The sequence below is a fragment of the Haliotis rubra genome, unplaced genomic scaffold (genome assembly GCF_003918875.1).
Source record: "Haliotis rubra isolate DU_JTF1 unplaced genomic scaffold, ASM391887v1 Scf158, whole genome shotgun sequence".
Taxonomy (NCBI): domain Eukaryota; kingdom Metazoa; phylum Mollusca; class Gastropoda; order Lepetellida; family Haliotidae; genus Haliotis; species Haliotis rubra.
Window position 1 is genome coordinate 140,628 of NW_025765536.1, and position 25,104 is coordinate 165,731.

The window sequence follows — 25,104 nt, forward strand, 5'->3', positions numbered from 1 at the left end:
GGAGAGGGGGTGGACATAAGGAAGGCTAGAGGATGAATGGAATCAGAGTGTCTGGATTCTTAAGTATATTACAGTGAAACCTGCCAACACCGGCACCTGTTTAATCCGGCACACTGTAAAAACCGGCATAATATTTTGATCCCGCCATTTTACAACGGAAAATGATTGTCATGTCTAATCCGGCATCCTGTCTAAACAGGCATTTTATTTCGGTCCCGTGGGGTGCCGGTTTAGACAGGTTTCACTGTACTTACTTTTGACTTGGCGTTCCAGATCCGAGCCGAACAGGGCAAGATTGGAATCCTTCCAGTCATACTGCTTCTGTTTGATCAGTCCTGCAACAACAGAACAGATAGGGAGTGAGTGACACAGGATTAATTTTTTAACAATATTTAAATTAGAATAACACAACATTTCACCTTCATGTAACAGTAAATCCCGAATTATTGCAGGTGTTAGACATGAGTTGACTTACATCCTGGATCATGAGTTTAAGCTAATGAAGCAAGAACCCAATTAGGGATAATGTGGGATGCGAACTCAAACTCATGATTCTGGCGCAACAAAGGGACGCAACTCTAAAACACTAAACGACAGGGCATAAACAGCCCAAATGATTAAAAACTAACAGTTATAAAAACTAAACAGGTGAACCGCAACAGTGAAATGGCTCTGAAATCGTTGACCGTATTCATTCAGTTTCTCGTTGAGTAATAAGGAAATTATTCACATAATGAGTTTAGCAAACAGGAAACATTTAAATATTCCCAGGAGGAAAAGCCAAGTGAAAATAAGATGAAATTTGTGGTGCAGGTTATTAGTCATTTATCACCCGTGAAGATCCGGGTTAGAATTGATCTTCAGTAACCCATGCTTGTCGTAAGAGGCGACTAACCGGATCGGGTGGTCAGGCTCATTAACTTGGTTGACACATGCCATCGTATCCCAATTGCGTAGATCGATGCTCATGATGTTGATCACTGGATTTTCTAGTCCAGACTCGATTATTTACAGAGCGCCGCCATATAGCTGGACTATTGGTGAGTGCGGCGTAAAACTAAACTCACTCACCATTAACCATTTATCACTTGATATTACAAAATTAAACCTCCTTCGACCATATGTTAGCATATGCTACCTCCCCCAAAAGTATTGGTATCATTTTGTCTCATATTTCCTTGTCTCCTGAAGACCGTCACACAAGATGAATGACTGCCAAAGCAGTACCTCATGAAAAGTCACATACAATATTCATTTTGTACACCTTTGATGTTTGTGTAACCTTATGCTGATCACGTTCTACACAACAAGCATTACTTCATTGGAGAGATTAATTTGCGTAAAATTTATATAAGGTTACTGAATTCAGGAGAGAGTATTGTTTTACACATTTCTCTTGAAACTGAACCCATGTTAAAGTCGATGTGTGTTCGACATGGCTTCAACACGCTTTAACCAGTGATCTAGCCTTCTGGGTCAAGGAAGTACTATAGCCGAAGATTCATCATCATGTTTTTGGGTCTTTTTACAGAAGGTTATTTACGATCAAAGCAAGTAGATATGCGCGACCAAGATCCTGACTCAGACAAGGAAGAAGGTATATTTATAAATATATGGATAGTGTCAACTAATAAATAATCTATGTTGTGTAACTAAAGTGATGACTCGGAGCCCTACAACATAAACTACATGTCGTAATCCATCAAGTGCGACATTTCCCAGATTGAGCGGTCTACCGATATAGGGTTTACAGCATGGCTAACGTTATTATATTTCAATGCACATCATAAACAGTATATACGTATTCGATTTAGCCTGGATAATATATATTTAGAGCCAGGCTAGATCGAATCCCTTCCTCCTAAAACCTGCAGACGGAAAACTTTTCCAGATTGTGTCTGGAAACACTTTGCCTGTGTAAGGTTGAATCAGCGAATATGGATTTATGATGTCCGTGGCAGTCTTTCCGTGTTTGCGTATAATCTATCCGTGTCCGATAAATTCGATTTGGTTAAATAATGCGCATTGCGTTTGAGTGTTCAGGAATACGAGCCATTTTAGGCACGCGCATATTCTCGACTGGCAATCAGATGATTACACTGATGACTCTTTGAAAAGATCAGCAACCCATGCTTGTCGTACAAGAGGCAGCAAACGAGGTAGTCAGGCTCGCTGACTTGTTTGCCACGTGTCATCGTATCCCTATGGCGCAGATCGATGCCTTTGATGTCAACCCGTGGATCGTCTGGTCCAGACTCGATTATTCATAGACCGCCGCCATACAGCTTGAATATTGCTGAGTGTGGCGTAAACAACAAACACGGATGTCTATGGTTATCACTGATATAGGCAGGGAAGGATGTTACTTTGTGTGCTGGCGATTAGATGTCAATCCCTGGATCGTCTGGTCCAGACTCGATTATTCATAGACCGCCGCCATACAGCTGGGATATTGCTGCGTGTGGCGTAAACAACAAACAAGGATGTCTATGGTTATCACTGATATTGGCAGGGAAGGATGTTACTTTGTGTGCTGGCGATTAGATGCCTGACTCTGAGGGTGTGGGTTCGAATCCCGGATGGGACTCAACCCCCAAAAGTACTAGAATCTGTACTTTACTGAGAAAGTGTAATCCCAAATAAAACATATGTTACAATTGACCACTTTCTGAAATGGCATTGTGTATTTAAAGGATGTTACAGACTGCCTCAATGTGGGGAAACCGAAGCCGGAACTTTCGCATGACGAGCCAACTACAGGAAGCCTCAATGTTTCTAGTAGACCCAAGGGAAGCTTGATTAGAATATTTCTCCAGAAAACAACGTATGTTGTACGAGGAAGGAAAATAGATCGGGTGGGGCTCAGACTTCGTGTTAACGTATTCGAACGTTTATAATCGCTCATAGTATCACTCATTAGTTTTGCTGGTCCCGATTTGATGACGGCCGCCTACAGTCTCTGTAGCACGGCATTAAACAACAAACCATATCTGAGATAACGAAAGAAAAAGCACTGGTGAAGTAATAGTGTAATCACCACATGTCAGCATTTTGTAATTGATATGTGTACATAACACTACTTAAACACGACTACCGACAATGACGAAGCTAGAGGTAGTTACTGCGATTTGAAACCTTTCATTTATCAGAGTCGAGTAACTGCAATTTTCTGCTGGACCGTTGGCTTGCAAATTTAGATAGCGGCGACAGTAAAATACTCGAGTCTGGGAAAAAACAAACCAGTGATATATCTCATGAGTAACCAGTCAATTATAGGTGTATGATACCAAATGAATACTGCCACACACTGTAAATATATTACACAGCTCAATCAATTATATGAAAACAATTGGTATGATACGTACCCGTCATACTTGTGCTTTGTTCTTTCTGTGTGGTTTTGTTGAGCTACTTGGAATCTGAAAAAGGAAAAGCTGAATAAATGTCCTGCTACACGACAAAAGTGGAAAGATAGGGTAACAACGTCCGTGTCAGGCCCTCATGCGACGTCGCCTACAACAATTATCATGATCATGTCTGGATACCCTGTAAGCTATTGTCAGATATTATTTGCTGAGAAGCTTATTTCCTCAACCTGTTTGCGCTTGCGGTGCAGTCAGTCGAATATTCAGTATAAATGATATGCTATCGACAACGTCCCATCATAATAGATGAGACCGCAATCGCTTCAACCAATGAAATATACATGAAGGATTTTCGGGTCACGTGTCTCTGTGTTGTTCATAAATCACAACCATTGTGTACCTTATTCAGACACGTCTTGTACATCCCAGCAGTGTAAACCAGTTTTATATCTCGCTTATTGTATGTTTACACGGAAACAGTTCATGAAATCTTATTAGAAATTGGAGAAACAGTCACCATGAGGTAGCTCAAGACAAAATCGTGACTTCCGCTTGAATCGTGTCTCTTTAGATATAAGGAAGCTACGGTTATATCGAACTCAAACGGACGACTATAGCTCGTTATAACCGTAGTTCGTTATATGCATGTTGACTATATTATTAAGAAGGTTGTCGGGATAACAACAGTTCGTAATACCCGTCAATTCGATATAACCGTAGTTTATGACGTGTACTGAATCTCTTGACAGTTAACATCTGTTGAAACGACGACCTATCCTACTTGGTTTACCGATATCTCTTACCGGAAATGTGAATTAATGTTGAATACTGAAATGATAAAAATGATATTTGTTGCATATTATTCGTATATGTGATCGTTTATAAATCCACTTTACACAGAAGTGTATCCGATTACACTTATAGGCCTCTGTAACGGTGCCATATGACATAAAAGTGCAGTTACAACAGTGACGTTATAACGAGGGGGTTCGCAATGGCTGTTGACATGCAGATGCTTCCTAACACTGTGGCCTATTGTTCAGATCTTGTCGAGGTACAGATCGATTCCGGACATATTGACTGCGCCATGTGTTGAAATATACACCGTTCCCGCGAAACTGAGTACATTTCCGAGTGATTTAACATCAAAGCAAGTCCTAAAAATTATTTATTACTTATGTATTAACAATGGAATACACACTGAAGCGCGTCGTCATAAATCGAGACCAATATTAAACTCAGGTTACGAAGTGTATCATTTTATAATAACAGCATACATCTGTGTATGCTATATATGATATAGGGCGTGTGTGTGTTTGCGTGCGTGTGTGGGGGTGGGGTGTGAACGGGCGGTCCAGCGATTTGGGGGGAGGGGGCAGGGAGTTTCAGTTCGCTTAATGCACGACTGTTCGAATCCCAGGTGTTTCCCAATGCTCAACATTTGTTTTTTTCTGAAGCGCTCTCCTGTGTCCGGGTTTAACCAAAATCCCTGGGCACCTTTTTTTGTACAACGATGTAACAGCTTGCTTGTAATCTGTAATGAATTTTGAACAGCAGCGCACAAGCTGCCCACTTGCTCTATTCATCAAAAACATGAATTATCGCGACAGTTCATCGTAACTATCATCGCATGACTTACATACCAGCATATCCCATAACCACGAAGGAAAAAACACCTTATCACTGTGTCACTGTGTATTTAAACATCATTTGCTTCTGCAACAAGCAGCGCATGGGTAACCGGTAGGAACAACGTTTAATTCGAACCTTCAAGCCCCGAAGGCAGCTTATGCTGGGTATACGATTAGTATTGATATGCACCCAAAGGCTCAAGCAATGGCTTTAATTATGACTCAGTCGTACCATCCGTCGAGGAAGATAAGTTTTCCCGAAGTGACTAACATATTACTAATTCTGTACAGTCGTTAAAACTGTGATATCATCAATGACTAAACCAAAATCAGTGCATGTTATTTTTGTTCCATTTGTCAGTTATAGATTAAATACCCAAAATCTATAATGAACATGACATAAATGTTCTATAGCGCTAAATTCCATACACCAAGTGCATGCTCAAAGCGCATACAAATAGGCAGTTCATTATTACCCCGGCTAACCCAAGCTGTCTGTGAGGCGCTAGAAGGTTATAGTCACATGATTTCTCCTACCGGGTACCCATATTCTGCTTGGTGAACAGAGGCAATTTTGAACAACTCACTTGTTTAAAGTGAGTATACAAGAATCACATGTGTTTCGTTGTGGGGCAGGACAGAAATCCTAGAAACTCTAAAGATACAAGCTGCCGAACACGACCCCTGCGCCCAACGTTGCTAAACTTCACCTTAGCTTTATGCACAGGACCACACACCGCCACATATAAAAGTATTACTCGTCGATAATTGACATTTTATGCATCACCAATGTTTCGTAACAGTGCATCATACGAGCACTAGTGCAAGTACCGATGAATATTTAATGAATTGTCTGGCCAGGGAATATTGATGCATTGTTGGCACCATGGGACTGTCATTCACATCCACACACAGCGTATACAGATGCTGTTAGATAGACATACAGCCAAGTACATAGCGACACTACAGAGCGACAGTTGGCGTGTGTTACACATTGTTTTAGGACTGACTAACCTCTAAAATCGAATATCGTATTGCGTGTACATATGTAACATACAAACAGCTGGGTTTGTATTACAGGGATGTCCTATCTGTATATTATCTAAATAGAATTAATGAATTATCCAGGCCCGGGCTGGATAGCCCTTATGGTATATGTGGTGGTGGTGGAATTGGGTTTAACGTTGTGCTTGAGAATATTTCGCTCATATGACGACGTGCATGCGTGTGTATGTGTATGTGTGGCTGCTTGTACTAGCCCAAACTTAAGCTGGTTTTATAGTGCTAGCCCACTGAGATACCATGCCGCAGTGAAGCATGAATACCCCACTCAGACACATTATACTGACTCCGAGCCGACCAGTCCTTGTTGTACCCATTAATGCCGAGTGCCAGGCAGGGACCAACAAGTACCATATTTTAACGTCTTTTGGTATGACGCGGTCGGGGATCGAACCCGCGACCTTCCGCACTCCGGGCGGACGCTCTAACCACTACACCACGGAGGCGGTCTTATGGTATATGTAACCGCGCTGCTACTTACAGATATACTCGAATAATTGATTGGTTTGGTTGGTTACTAAAATATGATTGCTTGTATGTTTGACAATTGTGTAGTGCTGTAGTGATGTTTTGTTGTAGTTGTTGAACGCCGCACTCAGCAATATTCCAGCTATATGACGGCGGTCTGTTAATAATCTAGTCTGAACCAGACAATCCACTGATCAACAGCTTGAGCATCCACGCAATTGAGATACGATGACATGTGTCAACAAAGCCAGCGAGCCTGAACACCCAATCTCGTTAGTCGCCTTTTACGACAGGCATGGGTTTCTGAAGACCAATTCTTACCCGGATCTTCAGGGGTCGAATAAATCATTTTCGAGACGGGATGAATGTATCGAATTATGATCCAATAATGAAAAACGACATGACACTGAGTAAAACTCAAACCAGTTTGGACAGGACATCAATATGTATATAACAGTTGCGATTTCATGTAACATATCAATTTAACAGTAAAATGTACGCTATCTATGCCATACATCTGCTGTTTTGATTGAATTTCGCTTTCAAGCGATTTCCGATGAGTCAGCACAGAAACTGATCCATGGAAACGGAGTTTTTTATTGGATGAAATGTAGCAATTATAACTACTTGCATTGATCATTTGAAGATTAATCTCCCAGAGGGACCGCATCCTCTGAAGGGATGAGCTACTGTATAGTCCGAATTAGGATGGGTGAGCCACACATGCTGCTTAGGATAGTTACTATTTCGAACGATGATCGTCATTTTCATCACTTACTAATATAATGTTGTGGTTTAATGCTCAAGTCATCAGTCGCTGTTATGTCTGTGCCTCACATCAATGGAACATAATAGTCATACCTGTGGCTGCCGTATAAAATCTCGTTCACTTATTTACTCATTCCTGCAACCCGCGATTTCAATCAGTGCCTTGGGGCCTTCGACCAATATTAGGTCCGTGGGTAGCTTAGTGCTTAAAGTGTTTGCTCGTCACGCTGAAGATCCGGGTTCGATTCCACATGAGTACAAAATGTGAAGCCAATTTCTGGTGTCCCCCGCGGGAATATTGCTAAAAGCGGCGAAAAACCATACTCACTCACTCACACGACCAATATTAAGCTGGCACGTTTCTGTTTCAGATTCAGCAGAGGACCGTGGTGTGACAGTGATGTTTAGATACCTTTGTAGTCAAGAGTCATCATGAATGTTGTATAACAGCATAGGCCTATCCAGAGCAGTATGGAAGTTTCGGGAAGTTCTTTTAAAGCCAATGTAAGAAAGCAAGCGCATGCTTCTGTGATTTCACATTACATCAAGTCCAGAGGATGTGTGAAGATCATATTTTTATCCCGAATATCCACCCTGGGCCTTCAGTCCTGCCCACAACGAAACACATGTGATACATGTGGTCTCACCCAAGGCAAGTGAGTTTGTTCAAAATTTCCTCTGTTCATCCAGCAGAAAATGGGTACCCGGTGGGATAAGTAATGTGACTATAACCTTCTGGCGCCTCACATGCAGATTGGGTTATCCGGGGTAATTCCCTCCTAAACTTTGATGCGCCGTTGAACAGCTTCGAGTTGAATACCATCCGCCATAGAAATCCATTAACATTATTATTATATTATATTTCTATTTTGGAAGCTTGACTGCTGATACTTCTGGGTTGATATCATTAGCACTGAGATTATTCCCACTGTTATGTTATTCTGTAATGCCATTGAATATGTACCGCAACTCTGTTAGTCATGTCATTGTCTACTGATTCGTAAATCTAGTCAGTTGTATAATGCAACAGTTACAGTTATTTGTTCAACTATTTACGTTGTTTGTAGGTTTCGCACTGAATTAGTTTACGTACAGATTCCAGGGTTAACTATTGGGAAATCTATACGACACAACGTGGTCAGATCTGAATATGACTTAGGTGTGTTTAGATTAAAAACACTTACGCGTTATATACCACGAAGGACAACACAACTAGTGCACTTGGTAAGGGCGTTACCTAAACAGATCGCATTGGTGTACATTTGTTACGTTGTTAGTAGCCTATTGTAGTTACTGTATAACGCTTCTGACAAGCCGGGATAGTAATGGAAAGCACAAATTCAAAATCATGCTTTATAGTGTGGCCATATAATGGCGTCAGTATAATGTCTCTGAGTGGGGTATCCATGCTTAACTGCGGCATAGTATCTCAGTGAGCTAGCACTATAAAACCAGCTTCAGTCTGGGCTAGTACAAGCAGCCGCACATACACATACACACGCGTGCACGTCGTCATATGAGCGAAATATTCTTAAGTACACCATTAAACCCCATTTCACCTCACCTACTAATGGAGCTTGTTTTAAACATACTTTATTGTCCAAAAGACAAAGTGCGCCACGTATGGTCGCCTTCTCCCTAAATACAGTTAAACATAATGTTACATAATGGGAATGTCCTATTTACAGTGGAAGCCTGACATTGTGGAAACATAAACAGTGTTGATATATAGTGTTCTGTACAGGATATATGCAATGTGCTGGAAAGTGAAAAGTGTGCACCTTATACATTAACTGTTTATTATTTATATAGAGATTGAACTATGATTAACAGGCTGGAGATAATATCATATTGCTGGTGAATCTGTTTGTAGTTTCTATACTTGAGCACAGACAAGAATATATATTTATTCGTCAACTCGTTTAGGAAAGCTTTAAAAAGAACAATTTGGTAAAACCAATGAGTGACGTTTTGGCGCTGACAAAATGATGGTCATAATCGTAGCGGAACTATATTGTATTTTGTATTTTGATCTCAGGTCAGGTCGTTTCTGAACTGTTAGTTGTGGCTTATGTTGAAGTATAACGATAACAACCATTGCCAGAGGTTTAAATGACCGGTAAATATCAAACTTTACACTAAAGATAACTTATTTTATCAACATTTAGGTTGATGATTAAGACAGAATTGTTCCAAGGCGTCGCATTTATGTGTAATAAAACTATAACCACAGGCCTAACTGCCTTGATGTGGGGGTAGCCTAGTGGTTACAGTAGCATGTCACCGAAGACACGGGTTCGATCCCTACTTGGGTACAATGTGTGAGGGCCCATTCTTGGTGTACCACACTGTGATATTACTGGAATAGTGATAAATAGGAGTAAAACCCTAATCACTCACGCACAGAAATAAATCAAGACAGGAAATAGAAAGAATGGGTGTAATGGATACTACGTATTAGAGAAGTCGAATATGGGTCATCACCGAGCGAACGCTTTTCCTTCTAACTCATATATCTAACACTTGTAACGCTCAAGAAGCTGTTCAAAAGGAGTAAGGCGATAAATCATCAACAAGCAGGAAGAAAGTATTCGTAGGACGTGTGGCTACAGTTAGATAATGTGAGATCCTGGTATGAGAGGAAGACACAGAAGTGTCATTGATACTATGTTATGACGTTCATTTTCAGAGGCAGAACTGTCTGTTAAGGATTATATATTTTACTTCTGCATGGATGAGAATAACAGCTGTGGGGTTTTAGTCTAAAATATATCCTGTTAAATATTTTCACAATGTACACACGAGAGTTTGCCAACAGTATGATGAAAGACTGTAACAAAGTCTTACTTCCCAATGCACATAAAACCGTAATAAAAAATAATGGATTTTCAACCTGCCCGCCGATGTCTTCGCATAAAAAGTACTGTTTCCATACACGTAATTTGATGTTCAGTGACTGCAATCTGTCAACCCTCATTTATTCATATTCATTCATTTGTATTTGTTTATTTAAACAGTGCATCTATAAAATTAGATTCATTTTATTCTTCGCTTTCTGGGATAAGAACATGCACGTACCTGGCCATACATGAGAGGTGGTAGTCTACATTAAGTACTTTCTGTCTCCCTCTGATAAGTGTAATTGGCAGGGCCCCTATAGCCGAAGCCATGAAAACGTTTTGCCTTTTAGAAAGAGGTAAAATGTAACAGATGCTATATTTAGGGTTACAATTTCTCATTAAAGTACGATAAGAAAATTACTCTCCGAGGGAATACACAAAGTACGTAAGCTACACCACCAGATTATCAGGATAGGGATCTGACCGCATAGGGAATTGAAAGCCTGGTGTGGCTAGGACACCACTTGGCATGGCTTAATAATGACAGATAAACTGCTTTACACAGCAAATCTTGTTCTTTTGAAGGCTGTAATTAACAGTTAGATCGATATTCATCAGTTGGTGTATTTGGCTACTCACACGGCACGCACGTCCTTAGCGTAAACAGGGTTACTACAGGGATCTTTTTTACATCCGCTACGATTTGAAATATTAATGCATGCATTCAACTGTAGTATTTGATAAAACAGATTTAACATGTCAGATTAATTTGGATCTCTTTCTATAAGGCAATATGTAACTACATAATGTGGAATGCTCGCCATGGGAGTGAAACCATCCGCCTCACTACGAAACACTCAGACTCAAATCGTTTCGTTGTACCCCAATACGTACAGACGAAAGCAATAGTTATTGGAGTGCCTTTCTATCGTGACTTTAAAAAACACTATCCACGTCGTATCACCAAACAGTCATAGTTCAAGGGGAGCATTAGTCCAGTCCCTAAAGCGCCAAAAGGGATACGAAAGGGATAAGCAAGTGATCGCAATGTTTTACAATGATTATGTTTCAACGTTTCTCAGCACCATACCCGTTGTCTTGGCTACCTGTACGGCAGGGCATGCTTACCCTTTTCCCGAAGACCTGGTGTCATCACTGGTGGTATGTTCACATGATTTTACAGCTATTTTCATTTACTTCAAACGGAATATATTTTAAAGTATAGCCGAAATTCTTTTGCATTGACGTTCTATATTCACCACAGGGTGACCGCCTGTGACCTGAATTTTCCTGGACAGTTTACCAATTACATTTATGCGACCTAAAAGTAGGTTCATGCACAAACACTGGCCACTTGGGATCTGTTCGGCGATGGAATTCCAGCTTGAAGTCAATACTGATTAAATGGCCTATTACAAGACTTAACGAAGAGACAATGGTAGGCTTTGTTACAATCGTTAGGCACAAGTAGCTTATATGCCAGTATAAGTACACAGTACCAAGGCCGGTGTAACGCGAGCGAATGAGCTACAAGCAGCTTTCAAGCTACGGTCAACACCGCTTGTGCCAAAGTTGAAGGGCTTCGAATTATCAGACGTTCGATACAACCAGAAAATGATGTCCAAATAAGGAATACGCAGAGACCAAGCTTTCACTTCGAGATATCTGTTAGTTCAACTCATAAAGTTCGATACAACGTGGTTGGACTGTATATCACACAAGCATTACATGCCGTAGGCAAACCAGTGATCAGGGGTGTGAATGCCAATCCGATATGTCGGGGTAAAGTTGAATGTATTGATGACCTTATTGGCGTAACCTAGTTGGTGCATCACTGCCTGGTTTGTCTATGTAGTAGACACTAATATATTACAGTTAACTATCTAACTATTTAGTAAACCAATGTTATAACGGACCGATTAAGGTTTACGTCGCTCACGCTCAGATAACTGGTTTGTCTTTAACCGTTACCATTTCGGAAGCGAACTCGGAACGACAAGTCAACGTCTTAACGAGTAGGCTACGCCATACAGTAGATACACGTTATCATATACCTACATGTATATAAACTATAAAAGAAGAAATAAAACGGAGGAAAGGTTTTTTCCTTTACAACGGGGTAAGCATAGGGCCGACAATCACACAGTCGGTGGGGTTTGTGGAATTTAAATTCTCTTGTCGCTACACACATGTGATACCAGTGACATTTAGAGCTCGATGTTATGTACACATGTGAGTTCTTGTGAGATAGGTCAGTTATAATCAAGTTAACACTGACATTAACTTGTACAAAAAATCTCGACGCTTCAGTGATGTGGGGTAAGAAAGAGGACGCACTCTTGGACTCGGGTGTAGTACTGAGAATGTTAGGGACAAAGCCACGGTGAATCTGGGATTCACATGACAATGATGTACATAGGTCGTCGATGTTTACAGTTTTGGTGAAACTGACAAACATGGGTATGCTTATGACAAACCTAGAAACAAACGCTCTGGGATTCGAACCAAGGAACATAGGACCCTGGCGCAATTCCGCCTCAGACAATTGGACCAGCAATAGGTATGACTTGACAATGACACACAAACTGCCTTATAAGTACATCCATGTTCGTCGGAACATCCCATCAGTGTTTGGTCGATATTCATCAGTTGGTGTATTTGGTTCAGTGAAATGGATCAGAATTTGATCCTTTCTAGGCTACTGACACGGCACGCACGTCCCTAGCGTAAACAGGATTACTACAGGGATCGTTTTTACGTCCACTACGTTTGGAAATATTATAGCAAGTAGTCCTTGACCTTTCACAAAAAGACAAGTGGATTGTTGGAATCTCGTATGTGCTTTGTCTAACAAATATAAATAAGGACAAACTCTTGTTCAATAAGGAACCATTATACACCGTAGAATATTCTCTGAAGCAATTTCAGTATAACGTAATTGTTCTGTGAAACTCAATCACAAAATATTGTCAATATTCCACGTGTTTATACAGCGCGTGGGGAAAGATGCGACCACTTGGTGACACTTTGATCACACCTGCGTGTAGAATATAACAAGTAGATCCACCAATCGATGGATCATCTTCCGTTCACTTAATTGCCAGTCACGTTTACATCGACCGCTGACTAACATAAGAAAGAGATCCGGGCTGTTTGGAGAACTAAGATATCGAACACAGTCAGTGACGACAGGCAATACATGCACAGATAGCAAGTCGTGCGCTGAGCCCAGTGTGTGCGTACGTGCGTGTGTGAGTGCGTGGTTATATGGGTGTGAGGGTTGGGGGTCACGTTGTCTGAACTGATTCCAGTTATACCACTTGCCTTTGGGACGGTGGAGCCGAACACTTTTCTGCTTTACAAAACAGACATGCAGCTTCCTCAATTGCTATCAGTATCCTATATACATTTTTTTTAAACAGATTTTTAAAAAAAGTATATTTGACAACATGGGATGAATTCACCAGGACACGCTTGATAAAAAAACACGTGTCAATATTGACAGATTCGTAATGTAACCTACACAACGTAGTTGCGATCAGTGAATTAAAACCTTTACGTAATAAACGGCGAAAAGATCAATAATCATATTCTGGAGATATCTAAAACTATCAAGTCCAACTGTTCATTAGCTTTATCTATACGGCACTGTACTCATCTCTAATACAATCAACGTCATGTGTATCCCATATTCGACCGTCGTGGCAAACGCTCACCGGCAGCAGAACAAACAGTGTCACGATTAATCACCGAGTCGTGATATTGGAGTATATTTCCCGAGAGAGAGAGAAAATGAGAATAGGAGCAAATATAATCCTATTATCATCATGGAACCATCTAAGCGCAGGATTAATTATTGTTGGGTATTTCTGAAACACATTACCTTAAGATTAAATTGCATTTGAATTTAGTTCCGAGGCAGGAACCATTGCAGTGTATGGGTTCTCTGACTTACAAAGGTACTAAGTACAACAATACAAAGAAGACATTTCATTTTACAGTCTTTGACACGGAATACTTCCTCAGGATAATGTTATACACTAATATAGATTTCGTTTATCCATTACGGAAAAGGGGCGGTGGAGTAGCCTAGTGGTTAAAGCTGTCGCTCGTTACGCCGAAGACCCGAGTTCGATTCCCCACATGGGTACAGTGTGTGAAGCCCATTTCTGGTGTCCCCGGTCGTATAATTCCTGGAATATTGTTAAAAGCGGCGTAAAACCAAACTCACTCACTCACCCATTACGGAAGCAGACGTAGGGTTTTTGAGCTGGTCGTAAAAGCATAGAAAGTAGGAAGTTTAAAGATTACTCGAATTAAAACTGGTAGAATGGGCTGTACATATATCATAAAGTCCAAAGGTTAGGGGGAAATGTTCCTCAGGGATTTATTTTCGGGGAAGAGGGGGATCCGCCCCTGCATTTATTGCCTTCTCTTATTGTTTTGGCTTTTTGTAATAACGGATTGTTGTAACGTTAAAGTCAGACTGACCCGTTGCCTTTTTGTGTGTGTGAAAATTCTTATCATTACCTATTTGACTGTCAATTATATACAGTACAGAGAACTACCATGATGACTAAATTACGCAGTATTACAAATGTGGATATAACCTATGAGTTACTATTACATGGCAATGCAGATCTGACTGTTCACATAAATCAAAACATATTTAAAATTGTTCAAACATATATTTGTCATTCAAAACGATTTTCTTAATTGTTGCAATTGTTCCTCTTTCTCCCATATTTCTGTTCTGTTCTTCTCTGTCCATCTTGTAGAATGAATGTAAATAATACTATGTAAATACTACGGAGAGGGTGTTCTAAGTTGTATAACTTGTACCCAATCCTTTTCTCATGAATAAAATATGTTTAAAACAAACCCATTGCCATCCGCCCTTCTTCTGTACAGTTCTGGTTGTTTGTGTATTGTTTAACGATGCACAGACCCAGCTGTATGTCGGTGTTCTGAAAATAATCGGGTCTACACCAGACAAACCAGTGATCGACATCATGAGCATCGATCTAGGCAACGGGGATACGATGACATGCATCAACCAAGTCAGCTAGTCTGACCATCCGATCCCTTAGTAGCCTCGTACGATAATCATGGGTTGTTGATGACCAAACAATATCATCCTCGGACTTTCACAGAGTAGAACAGGTCATAACCTCTAACCTCTGTGACTGAGTTCTAACCCGGATCTTCACGGGTCCCCAGTTTTGGGCACTGTATGTTCGTCATGCTGTAGGGAAACTGGGCCAGTGACTTTGTGTAATTAGAGTGAGTAACATTGATTTGAAACATATCTCATAATCACAAATTTGACTCAAATATTTGCTCTTCAAATATCCCAATATTTCCATAGCAGTACACAGTATGTTACTATTGTAACACTACGAGAATAGATTAACATCTAGTCTTTGGAATGAACGTATTTTACAGAAAAATAATGATCATAACAAATAATCATAAAATATAATGAAAAGGAGCCCGGAGACTTTCTTCATTTTCAGAAACCGTAGAAATCTAGACTTGTAACATATTCACTTGCATGGGTTTCTTGGTTATATTTGTTTCAGGGTCTGTATGAGAAGACTAATTATGAGATATGAGCCCACCGCTCACACACCTTTGTGCGTAAGTCCAAGTATTTTAATACGATACACTTTATTAATCAACAACACAAATAGTGTTACAAGTCCGAAGAACAACAACGTATTAAAGTCTGCACAAAGTAAAATCCAAATCACGCTATTCGGAGAACAGATGCTGAGAGATATTAGAGGTCTGTCAAAAAACCACACTGACAGAAACAAAAAAAATCATCTTTATTTAAAATGATTAATTACAGAGCAACCTAAAGCAAGCAAACAAACAACAACTGTAAAGATTTACTTGTTTGAGTGGCATTTAGAAGTTGGTGTGATGAACAACGAGGAGAGTTAAATGGATATATGAACTCATATTATATTAAAGAAGTTGTATATCCATAAAACTCTCCTCGTTGTAAAGATTTAGTCTTTTAACCTATAGTGTTAAGTTGGAATATTGAACAAATCAAAGCGAAACAAATTGATGCACTTCACATTCAGATGTAAAGCAAACACACCAAATGTAAAGTTTATTGTTATAGTCATGGCCTTAAACCCTGGTGATGTTGAGAAGTCCGCTCATACCTAGTCTGCACTCTATCGACAAATGTTATCAATCGTTCAATAGCGTACGGAGAAGATTGGTGTACAACATAAATAACTTGAATTGTGGTTATATTCACACACATAGCCAAGTAGAAATCGAATATATCAATGAGAGATAAGTAGGCATTCTCGTATGTTATGAATTGTTTCTCGTATGGTATGAATTGTTTCTCGCATGGTATGAATTATTCCTCGTAAGGTATGAATTGTTTCTCGTATGGTATGAATTGTTTCTCGCATGGTATGAATTACTCCTCGTATGGTATGAATTGTTTCTCGTAAGGTATGAATTGTTTCTCGTATGGTATGAATTGTTTCTCGCATGGTATGAATTATTCCTCGTAAGGTATGAATTGTTTCTCGTATGGTATGAATTGTTTCTCGCATGGTATGAATTATTCCTCGTAAGGTATGAATTGTTTCTCGTATGGTATGAATTGTTCCTCGTAAGGTAAGAATTGTTTACAACGGAATAAAGTGAAGTCACGATTCGACAAATATTGATGTATGACAGTAACGATTTATGACAGTATAAGAATAGTTAGAATCTATCCTCTGGATATCACTGGAATAACCTGGCTGTCACCTATAGAGGAACATATCCAGCGCTATCATACTCTAATATCATTTCCTTCTTAAGAGATAGTTGAATCACGCCTGTAGTCATCGAATTGGCGCACGGATGGGTCAGTCAATCAGTCTTTATTTCAGTACTGAGGAGGCCACAAGCCTATAGTACATTTCATATATACAGTTTTCTTATCAACATGGCTTGATAAATGAAAACCGCGCCAATTGGAATTGCAAATTCATTTGAAGAATTGGGTCAGTCATGTAAGTAGCAAAAATTAACTGCACAGAGTTGTGTCCCTTAGGCATCTCAGGATCCTATAAACGTGGGATAAAATTAGAGAGTCGCCCTAATGGTACTCCCTTGTCGTCACACTTGTGTATGTTGGTATTTAGTTCTGCTGTCGGGCATTCCTCTTACATCAAGCTGACGTATAACTGAAATACTCCGCTTGTTTCGAACAGTTAACCACGGCTTCGTTAAACTACCTGTGACTTCGACTTAGCAAGATTCTCATTTATTAATGCTGCGACAACGGTACTACGTTTCATATTTAAATATGTATTAAAATATGACATGGTAAGATGGACCTAGACATTATTGAGTATTTGTTTTCAAACTCTAGGTCCCCAGTGCAATACAGCATAGGGAATTGATGAAACTCAGACAGCTGGACCAACTAGGTATGACATGACAAAACACATAAACTGCCCTATATAGTGAGTCTGAAGGTTATAATTACCAATTAGTGTCAGATCGATATGTATCAGTTGGCCAGTTTGGTTCAGTCAGATAGATCAGTATCAGATCTCTTCTTGGCTACCGACACGACACGCACGAGGGAGATTGTCACGGAAAATATGAAACTGGTTGAAGGAGAGAAAAAACAGGGATGAGTGGAAAACAAGAGGAGAAAAGCGGGAAGACAGAGAGAAGAAGGGAGATGTTACGTGAAGATCAAGACTTTTGCATAGGCTGACATATTGGAATAGTTGTTTCGTATTTCGAAATAGACTGCTTTCTTGCTGCGTGATTACGTTGTTCATCATTGTGTAGCCTCGACCAGCAAATCGCGTTTTCCCCAGGCGTACTTTTGAGACATGGGTTTAAAAAGTTCACAAATTACAGCTATTAAGTAATAATTTTGTTTGTGACAGGCTCGACGCGTGGTTTGTGCCCGAGGGACTACCCGCCAGGGAAGACATAGCTTCGTCTACAGGAAGACCATAAAAAACACTACGCTTCATAAATAAATTTATGTTAAAAAATGACCTGGTAAAATTGGGCCCCGACATTGTTGAGTATGTTGCTTCATACTCTTCCTGGTCTGAAATATTTTAACTATCATTGCTTCACTTATGTACAACCCAGTTATTGCGCAATATATTTTGCATCTAGCTATAGGGTCATAACTTGGATCACGTTGCTACACGGTTAAACAGTTTAAGGGCTCCGGTAAGAACACAATACGACTAGTGTCTTGGGCAACTATAAATAGATGTTTCGAAACAGGGTAGGATTGATTTACTCCCATTATAACTTCAAACTAAAGAAGGGAGTAAAATGAGTCAACCTGCAGAATCTGGTATGTGCTGAGAGACAGAAGGCGAGAGGTGTGTGTCTGTATGTGTGTGGGGGTGGGGTGGGAGGGATGTAGGAAGGGAGAATATTTATTCTGTAAATCTGGTGTTTAAGATATGAAATGTGAGCCGTTTCTTATTTGAAGCGGACATATTTAAAATGAACATTAGAATAAATAAGACGGATTTAAATTACAATATCACATTTGACATCAGGATTCAACTTTAAATTAAACAAGTCAGTATACAGGGAAGTCGAGGAGTGATGTTGACTCAAGCCTTCCTTTCAACCCACAAGGGAAGTCAGCAGGCGTGACCTTGGAGAGAAGAACTTACGAGCGGTCGAAACAAGGCTGTACTGAATGCTGAGCCCATGCATGTATAGTAAGTCTATCCAATAACAAGGCAGGCCAAGGTAAGAGGACAATACTCTAAAGACCCCAGTCTGTTATTTATATTTTTTAATGAAATTATCATTTACAGTATTAATTATTACCTCAGAGACTTGTGCAAGTCTATCCTAACAACTGAAGCGGCAAAAATCATTATGCAGTATTTCATGCGGTAATTTTACCTTGCAACGCCAGTCGTAGCGCACCCGACGTCGCCGCACACTTTGTTTGCAATCCTAACAAAGAGTAATAAACGTATTCCTCAGGAAATGTTTGGCAGGTTGACAAAAAAGATTTAAGATATACGTAATGGATCTGGGCTTAATACAACGTTGAGTTGATAACCTAATGTACCAGCATGTTGACATGTGAGGGGGATATCATGCTCGAGACGGCCAATGTGTGAGTGAGTCCCTAGGTGAGAGGGCTGGTGAATAAATGGTGAGTTTGGTGTAACGCGCCATGCCGTAAACATAAACAACTTTACTGTAAAAATAAATGCATTCTGTAAGATAGCCAGCTTTCGTTCGTCACGTTGAAGACCAGGCTCGATTGCCCAGATTTATACAATGTGTGATGCCCATTTCTGGTGTCCCCCCGCCGTCATGTTGCTGGAATATTGCTAAAAGCGACCTAAAACAAAACTCACTCACTCGTTGTCATGCATAACGGTCGAGTCTGAACTATTAAGCCGGTCGGTCTGACACTTGGGCTGAGTGAGTTACAATATTACATATAGCATCGGCAATATTGCAGCCATATCGCGATACTGACCCCTCAAGGTTACATTAATGATATCAGATAACAGATATCACTCGACAAATTTGCGAGTGAGTTAGTGACTTTAGTTTTACGTCGCAATTAGCAATATTCCAGCTATATGGCGGCAACGGTCTGTAAATAATCGTGTCTGGACCAGATAATCCAATGATCAACAGTACGAGCATCGATCTGCGAATTTGGGAACCGATGACATGTGTCAACAAAGTCAGAGAGCCTGTCTACCCGATCCCGTTAGTAGCCTCTTACGACAAGCATGGGTTACTGAAGGTTCATTCTAACCCGGACCTTCACGGGTCCTCGACAAGACTGTAGTGAGAGCGAGTTGGTTTTACGCCTCTTTGAACAGTGTTCCAGTTTATGCGTTTCTGCTTCATTGAGGAGGAAAACCCGAAGTGAGGCCTGTATCATGTATTAGACGTTCACCACCTGGTGAAACCAGAACCCATACACCGACACAGTCTCTAGTGACCTAGGAGCCTGGGGACCTGGGCCCAGATTTTCGAAGCTCTCTTAGCGCTAAGATAGTCGTAAGTTAATGTTAATGAATGGCACTTACGACTATCTTAGCGCTAAGAGAGCTTCGAAAATCTAGGCCCTGGCTGACAAACACAGATATATGATCCTAGCAAACCCAATAGCGAGTAGGCTACACATGATTCGTGATGCAATCGACACGTTAGGTCATATCGTTGTGTCCCAGGGAAGTACTTGAGACTGGCGGTATCGACATCGCACAGAGGCAGTAGATTTCAGTTGTCATACATAAAGAACAGATATGAATCAGTTATGAGCGACAGGAGATCAATGTAAAGGTCATGCTCAGTCAGACAGCGGTCAGATTCCGCTGGACAGTTGTAACACGACACGTCAAAACCATACCAAAGGCTGACTTTAAACGTTAAAGGTTCAAATATGGATTATTTCCTTGTATCTGTGATATTTGAAATATAGACCTCACAACAGGTATTCATGTACTTGATCACGAAGCAGAATGCGATGTTATCTCAAGCAAAATACATCTGATATCTCACGACGTTTATATTTGATTGTCACATTTGCATAACCACCTTTTAACACTTTAACGTTTGTAGACTCGTTTTCGCGATACATTATTCTTGTATTATAATATGCAATTAAGTAATGTGTGAGTGAGTATGGTTTTACGCCGCCTTCAGCAATATTCCAGCAATATTACGGCAAGGGACACCAGAAATGGGCTTCACACAGTGTGTCCATGCAGGAATCGAACCCGGGTCTTCGGCGTGAAGAACGGACGCTTTAACCACCAGGCTTCCCCACCGTCCCTGTAATTAAGTAACAGAGACGCGAAGCCAAGCTAATTCCCGATTCGGTCCAATGAGTTCTGCGTCTATGCTTGTCGTTGAATGACAACGCCCTGTTTCTGACAATCGCCGATTTCGAACGTTTTAATGCCAATCAATAGACTGAGTGAATGTTGGACCAGTTACTCTTTCATTTGTTCAGTGTTCAAGCCCGTGTTATACCAAACACATTTATTAAGTGACACTGGCGTGATTGAATCGATAGACCGCTGTATGCAAAGCACGCATACGTCATGGTACTTGAATATGAACGGATGAACATCAAGCTTTGTAGGCTACATTCAGTCTCGGAAAGCGTTTAGGTTCATATCCTTAGCCTAAAACAACAACAAATGATTCGCCCTTACATTATTGGAATATATCTAAATATTTAAAATGTTCATTGTTCCCGCTGTAACACTGTAAGCCTGAATGAGTATCGTAACCCTGAATGACTATCAAACCGTGAAATAAAGACATGAAACTGACGCTAGATAAACAAGTCTTGACCCGAAGAGCAACATCGATATGTGTGTGTGTTTGTTTGTGATCTGCGTGTGTATGTGTGTGTATGTTTGTTTGTGTGTATGTTTGTGCGTGCGTGTGTATGTGTGTGTGTGTGTTTGTGTGTGTTTGTGTGTGTGTGTGTGTGTGTGTGTGTGTGTGTGTGTGTGTGTGTGTGTGTGTGTGTGTGTGTGTGTGAGAGTTTGTGTGTGTGACACATACCTGTCATGAAATTAGCACGAAAATGACAAACGATATTTAGTCGAAGAAACTTAGAATCCAACAATTCCACAAACCATTCAAGAACATTAGATTGTATATTTATCCCTGATTATCAATAATAAATTAACAGGTTTATGTATGTGTTCATATACACATTACTAGACAATATATCAGTGATAATGTAAAACTGGGACACAATATATTGTTAGAATTCACTCCTAACAAGCTCACTCACATTTCAGGTATATATGAGTTTGACAATGGCCTTTCTAAGCTCACAGTCAAACACAGATTTAATGTGTACAACTCAAGGTTGATACGGTGTAGAGTGGATGATAAAACGATCATACTATCAGTTGATAGAGAGGATGTAAAAACAACCTACCTGTCGTCTGCGATACTGCTCCTGAACTGAGCTGTCCCGTGCGTGTGTCGTCTGCTACAGATGCTTGAATGTGGACACAGCTTATCCGGTTAAAATCCCCTGTCACTATTTCCTAACATGCGCTACTCACGATTCACGTGGAGTTGTGTCACGTACATTTCACCGTGTCTGACCGCATGAATAATCATTTATTTATTACGAAGTTACTGTATTACGATATTTATTGCCTATGATTTGGTTCGGGAGTATTTCAAAGTCGGAAACATCTTGCAGCGACACCTGGATGCACGGGCGCGTTGTTTCGAGGAATGCAAACACTCACCTGACGCTGTAGTGATATGTCAATATAGGTCAGGCGTTGTTATAGCGAGGTGGTGTTGAAATAGCCGAGAAATCCAGCAGAAAACTGTTGAAATAGCCAACTTTTCCACTCCCGCCTCTCGCCAAAATGACGTCTGGTTAAAAGACGTCACAGTTCGTGATTAAGGGGCATGAGACCGATATTGTGAAATAGACCAGCGTCAATAGTTCTCAATTAACAATCCCTGGACAGCGTTCGGGCTTTCAAATGCAACCAACCAGAAACATTCTTTTAACATAGCTCGGGATCTTTGCTCATCAGACTGTTGGTATGATTGAAGCGCCTATGTTTAAAAAACTGCCTTTCATGTTTCTCACCCTCGGTGATTATCTATGTGGACGCGACTAATTTACCAGGTCAAATGCTCAGATTGGCCTATCAGTACACAGTCCACAGGTACGGCTTTCTTTGGTATCGGATTTGCCGAAACAAAGAACTGACCTGATTTGTACGTTGTATTGTATTTCACGTCAGTTGACATGTAAGCGACATGTGAGAGTTACAAGGTACAAGTAATTATATTTTAAGTGGTGACATGCTTGTTTGAACCAGGGAGCCTAGCTGTGGACTGGACTGGGTCTCACCATCCTCGTTTCTCCAGTGTATCATACTGAGAATAGTGAGTGAGTTGAGTTTTACGCCGCTTTTAGCAATATTCCACCAATATCACGACGTGGCATACCAGAAATGAGTGAGTTTGGTTTTACGCCACATTTAGCAATATTACAGCGAGTGGGGGACACCAGAAATAGGCTTCACACATTGTACCCATGTGGGGAATCGAACCCGGACCTTCAGCGTGACGAGCGAACGCTTTAACCACTTGGCTACCCCACCGCCCAATACCAGAAATGGGCTTCACACATTGTACCCATGTTTGCAATCGAACCCGGGTCTCCGGCGTGACGAGCGAATGCTTTAACCACTTGGCTACCCAACCGCCCCGTACTAAAGAGAGAATAGCCTACCAGCTACAAGGCATGCCAGCTAAAAGACATATATCCTCAGACATTACAATGCTCTAGTAAAATTGCTAAAAATAACTGTATTGATAATAGGGGCACGAGAACAGGTAAACCTATTTCAGTAACTGTTTCTGAGTAATACATAATTATTTATTCTTCGTTCGGATTGACCTGTTCTTTCCAGTCGTTCCTTTGTTTTCATTGTTTCCACAGCAACGTGATCGTCATCATCATATGTCATTGTTCCCTAGCAACATGACCGTCACCATGATCTGGCATTGTTCCCTAGCAACATGACCGTCGCCATGATCTGGCATTGTTCCCTAGCAATATGACCGTCGCCATGATCTGGCATTGTTCACTAGCAACATGACCGTCATCGTTTTTTCTCAAATACTGTCATAGGTTTACTGAAAAAATAAATGTATCATTTAAATTTGTACAAAATGGGAACGGGGATAAATTTTACAAAAACAGATAGATGCATGCTTTCCGTAAAGGGGTATAATGAACAATACTGAAAAATGGATATTTAATGGTGAAAGTTTATCAACTTCAACCTTGTATAGCTATTTAGGTGTCGTATTTTTAAATGGAGTTAAAATCAGTACAAACTCTTTTTCATAAAGCTAGTAGAGCTCTTCTTCTATTCAAACAACTTCATTATAAATTACAGGATCTTTCCCTTCTGGTTTCTTTCAAATGTTTGACACACAAATAAAAGCAGTTATTCTTTACTGCTCTTTACTGATGTGTGGCTACCAGTAATGTGTAACACTAGAAAGGTTTCATTTACAGTTTTGTAAATACGTTCTTCTGTTCAGTCTAAAATTACTTACAAACATATATGGATATGTAAATAACGATTGCCTAATAAATCTTCTTCAAAATGCCACTTCTAAATCCATATCCCGGTATGCAAATGTTATCGAAGATTTAATGTTACGTGGCCAAATTTACGTGACTTACATTATTATATACGTATATGTTATACTTATTTATTGTGAATATATGTTATAAATATGTTGTGAAATTAACCTTGTATGAATATATTTATACAGTCATATTGTACGTGGGCCTGTGGTTTTTTATTGAAATTCTTCCCACCACTCTATATGGATCCAGGCACTCAAGCAAAGTTGGCAGAAATGTGAGCACCTCAGAGAAGTGAAATGTTTCAAAATTATTCTCAACCATGTAAACTCCATCACAGAGTCCATGAAAGACTCGTCACATTTCAGCCACCCTTCCCATATCACCTCTCGAGCTGTCATTTCAAAAGCAGGTCGAACCAGAAGTCATCCTCGATAATCTCCAGGGTATACGTTCCGATAAATCTCCGTAAGTACTTGTGGGGATTTATCGGAACGTTTACCCTGGAGATTATCGAGGATGACCAGAAGCAAGATATCATAATAATTGGCTCAAATGAAACTCTTATTCATCTGTTTCAGTGTTCATTTCCGTCAGACAAAATCAATGCGTTCAAACAATATTAGTTACTCTGGTTCCAAATGGATCGATATGGTCTTGTGTACTTCTCCGGGATCTAAACAACAGAGCAAGTGCCCGATTCACGACATTAGACCGACATTTACTGCACCAAGCTGTGTATTTGCTCTCTAATTTATTGCAAATATAAACAAATTGCATTTTATTAATTCTGAACCTAATACTGTTTTTTC

At 40.2% G+C, this 25,104-nt stretch overlaps 1 protein-coding gene across 3 annotated transcripts in view; it reads right to left on the reverse strand.

Annotated features, from left to right (window-relative positions):
• Window positions 1–22,323, reverse strand: part of LOC124271148 (gelsolin-like protein 2) — a 35,178-nt gene extending 12,855 nt beyond the window's left edge. The window contains exons 1-3 of one of the 3 annotated variants that reach the window (XM_046706214.1): window positions 22,094–22,323; window positions 3,366–3,419; window positions 255–335 (exon numbers count right to left, since the gene is read on the reverse strand). In XM_046706214.1, coding sequence (XP_046562170.1) covers window positions 255–335; window positions 3,366–3,372 — 88 coding nt within the window. In that variant the 5' untranslated portion in view covers window positions 3,373–3,419; window positions 22,094–22,323. Of the gene's footprint in view, window positions 1–254; window positions 336–3,365; window positions 3,420–3,595; window positions 3,666–22,093 lie in introns of those variants that run through there. The other 2 variants (XM_046706217.1, XM_046706216.1) reach the window with 2 other exon arrangements.
• Window positions 22,324–25,104: the final 2,781 nt, after the last annotated feature.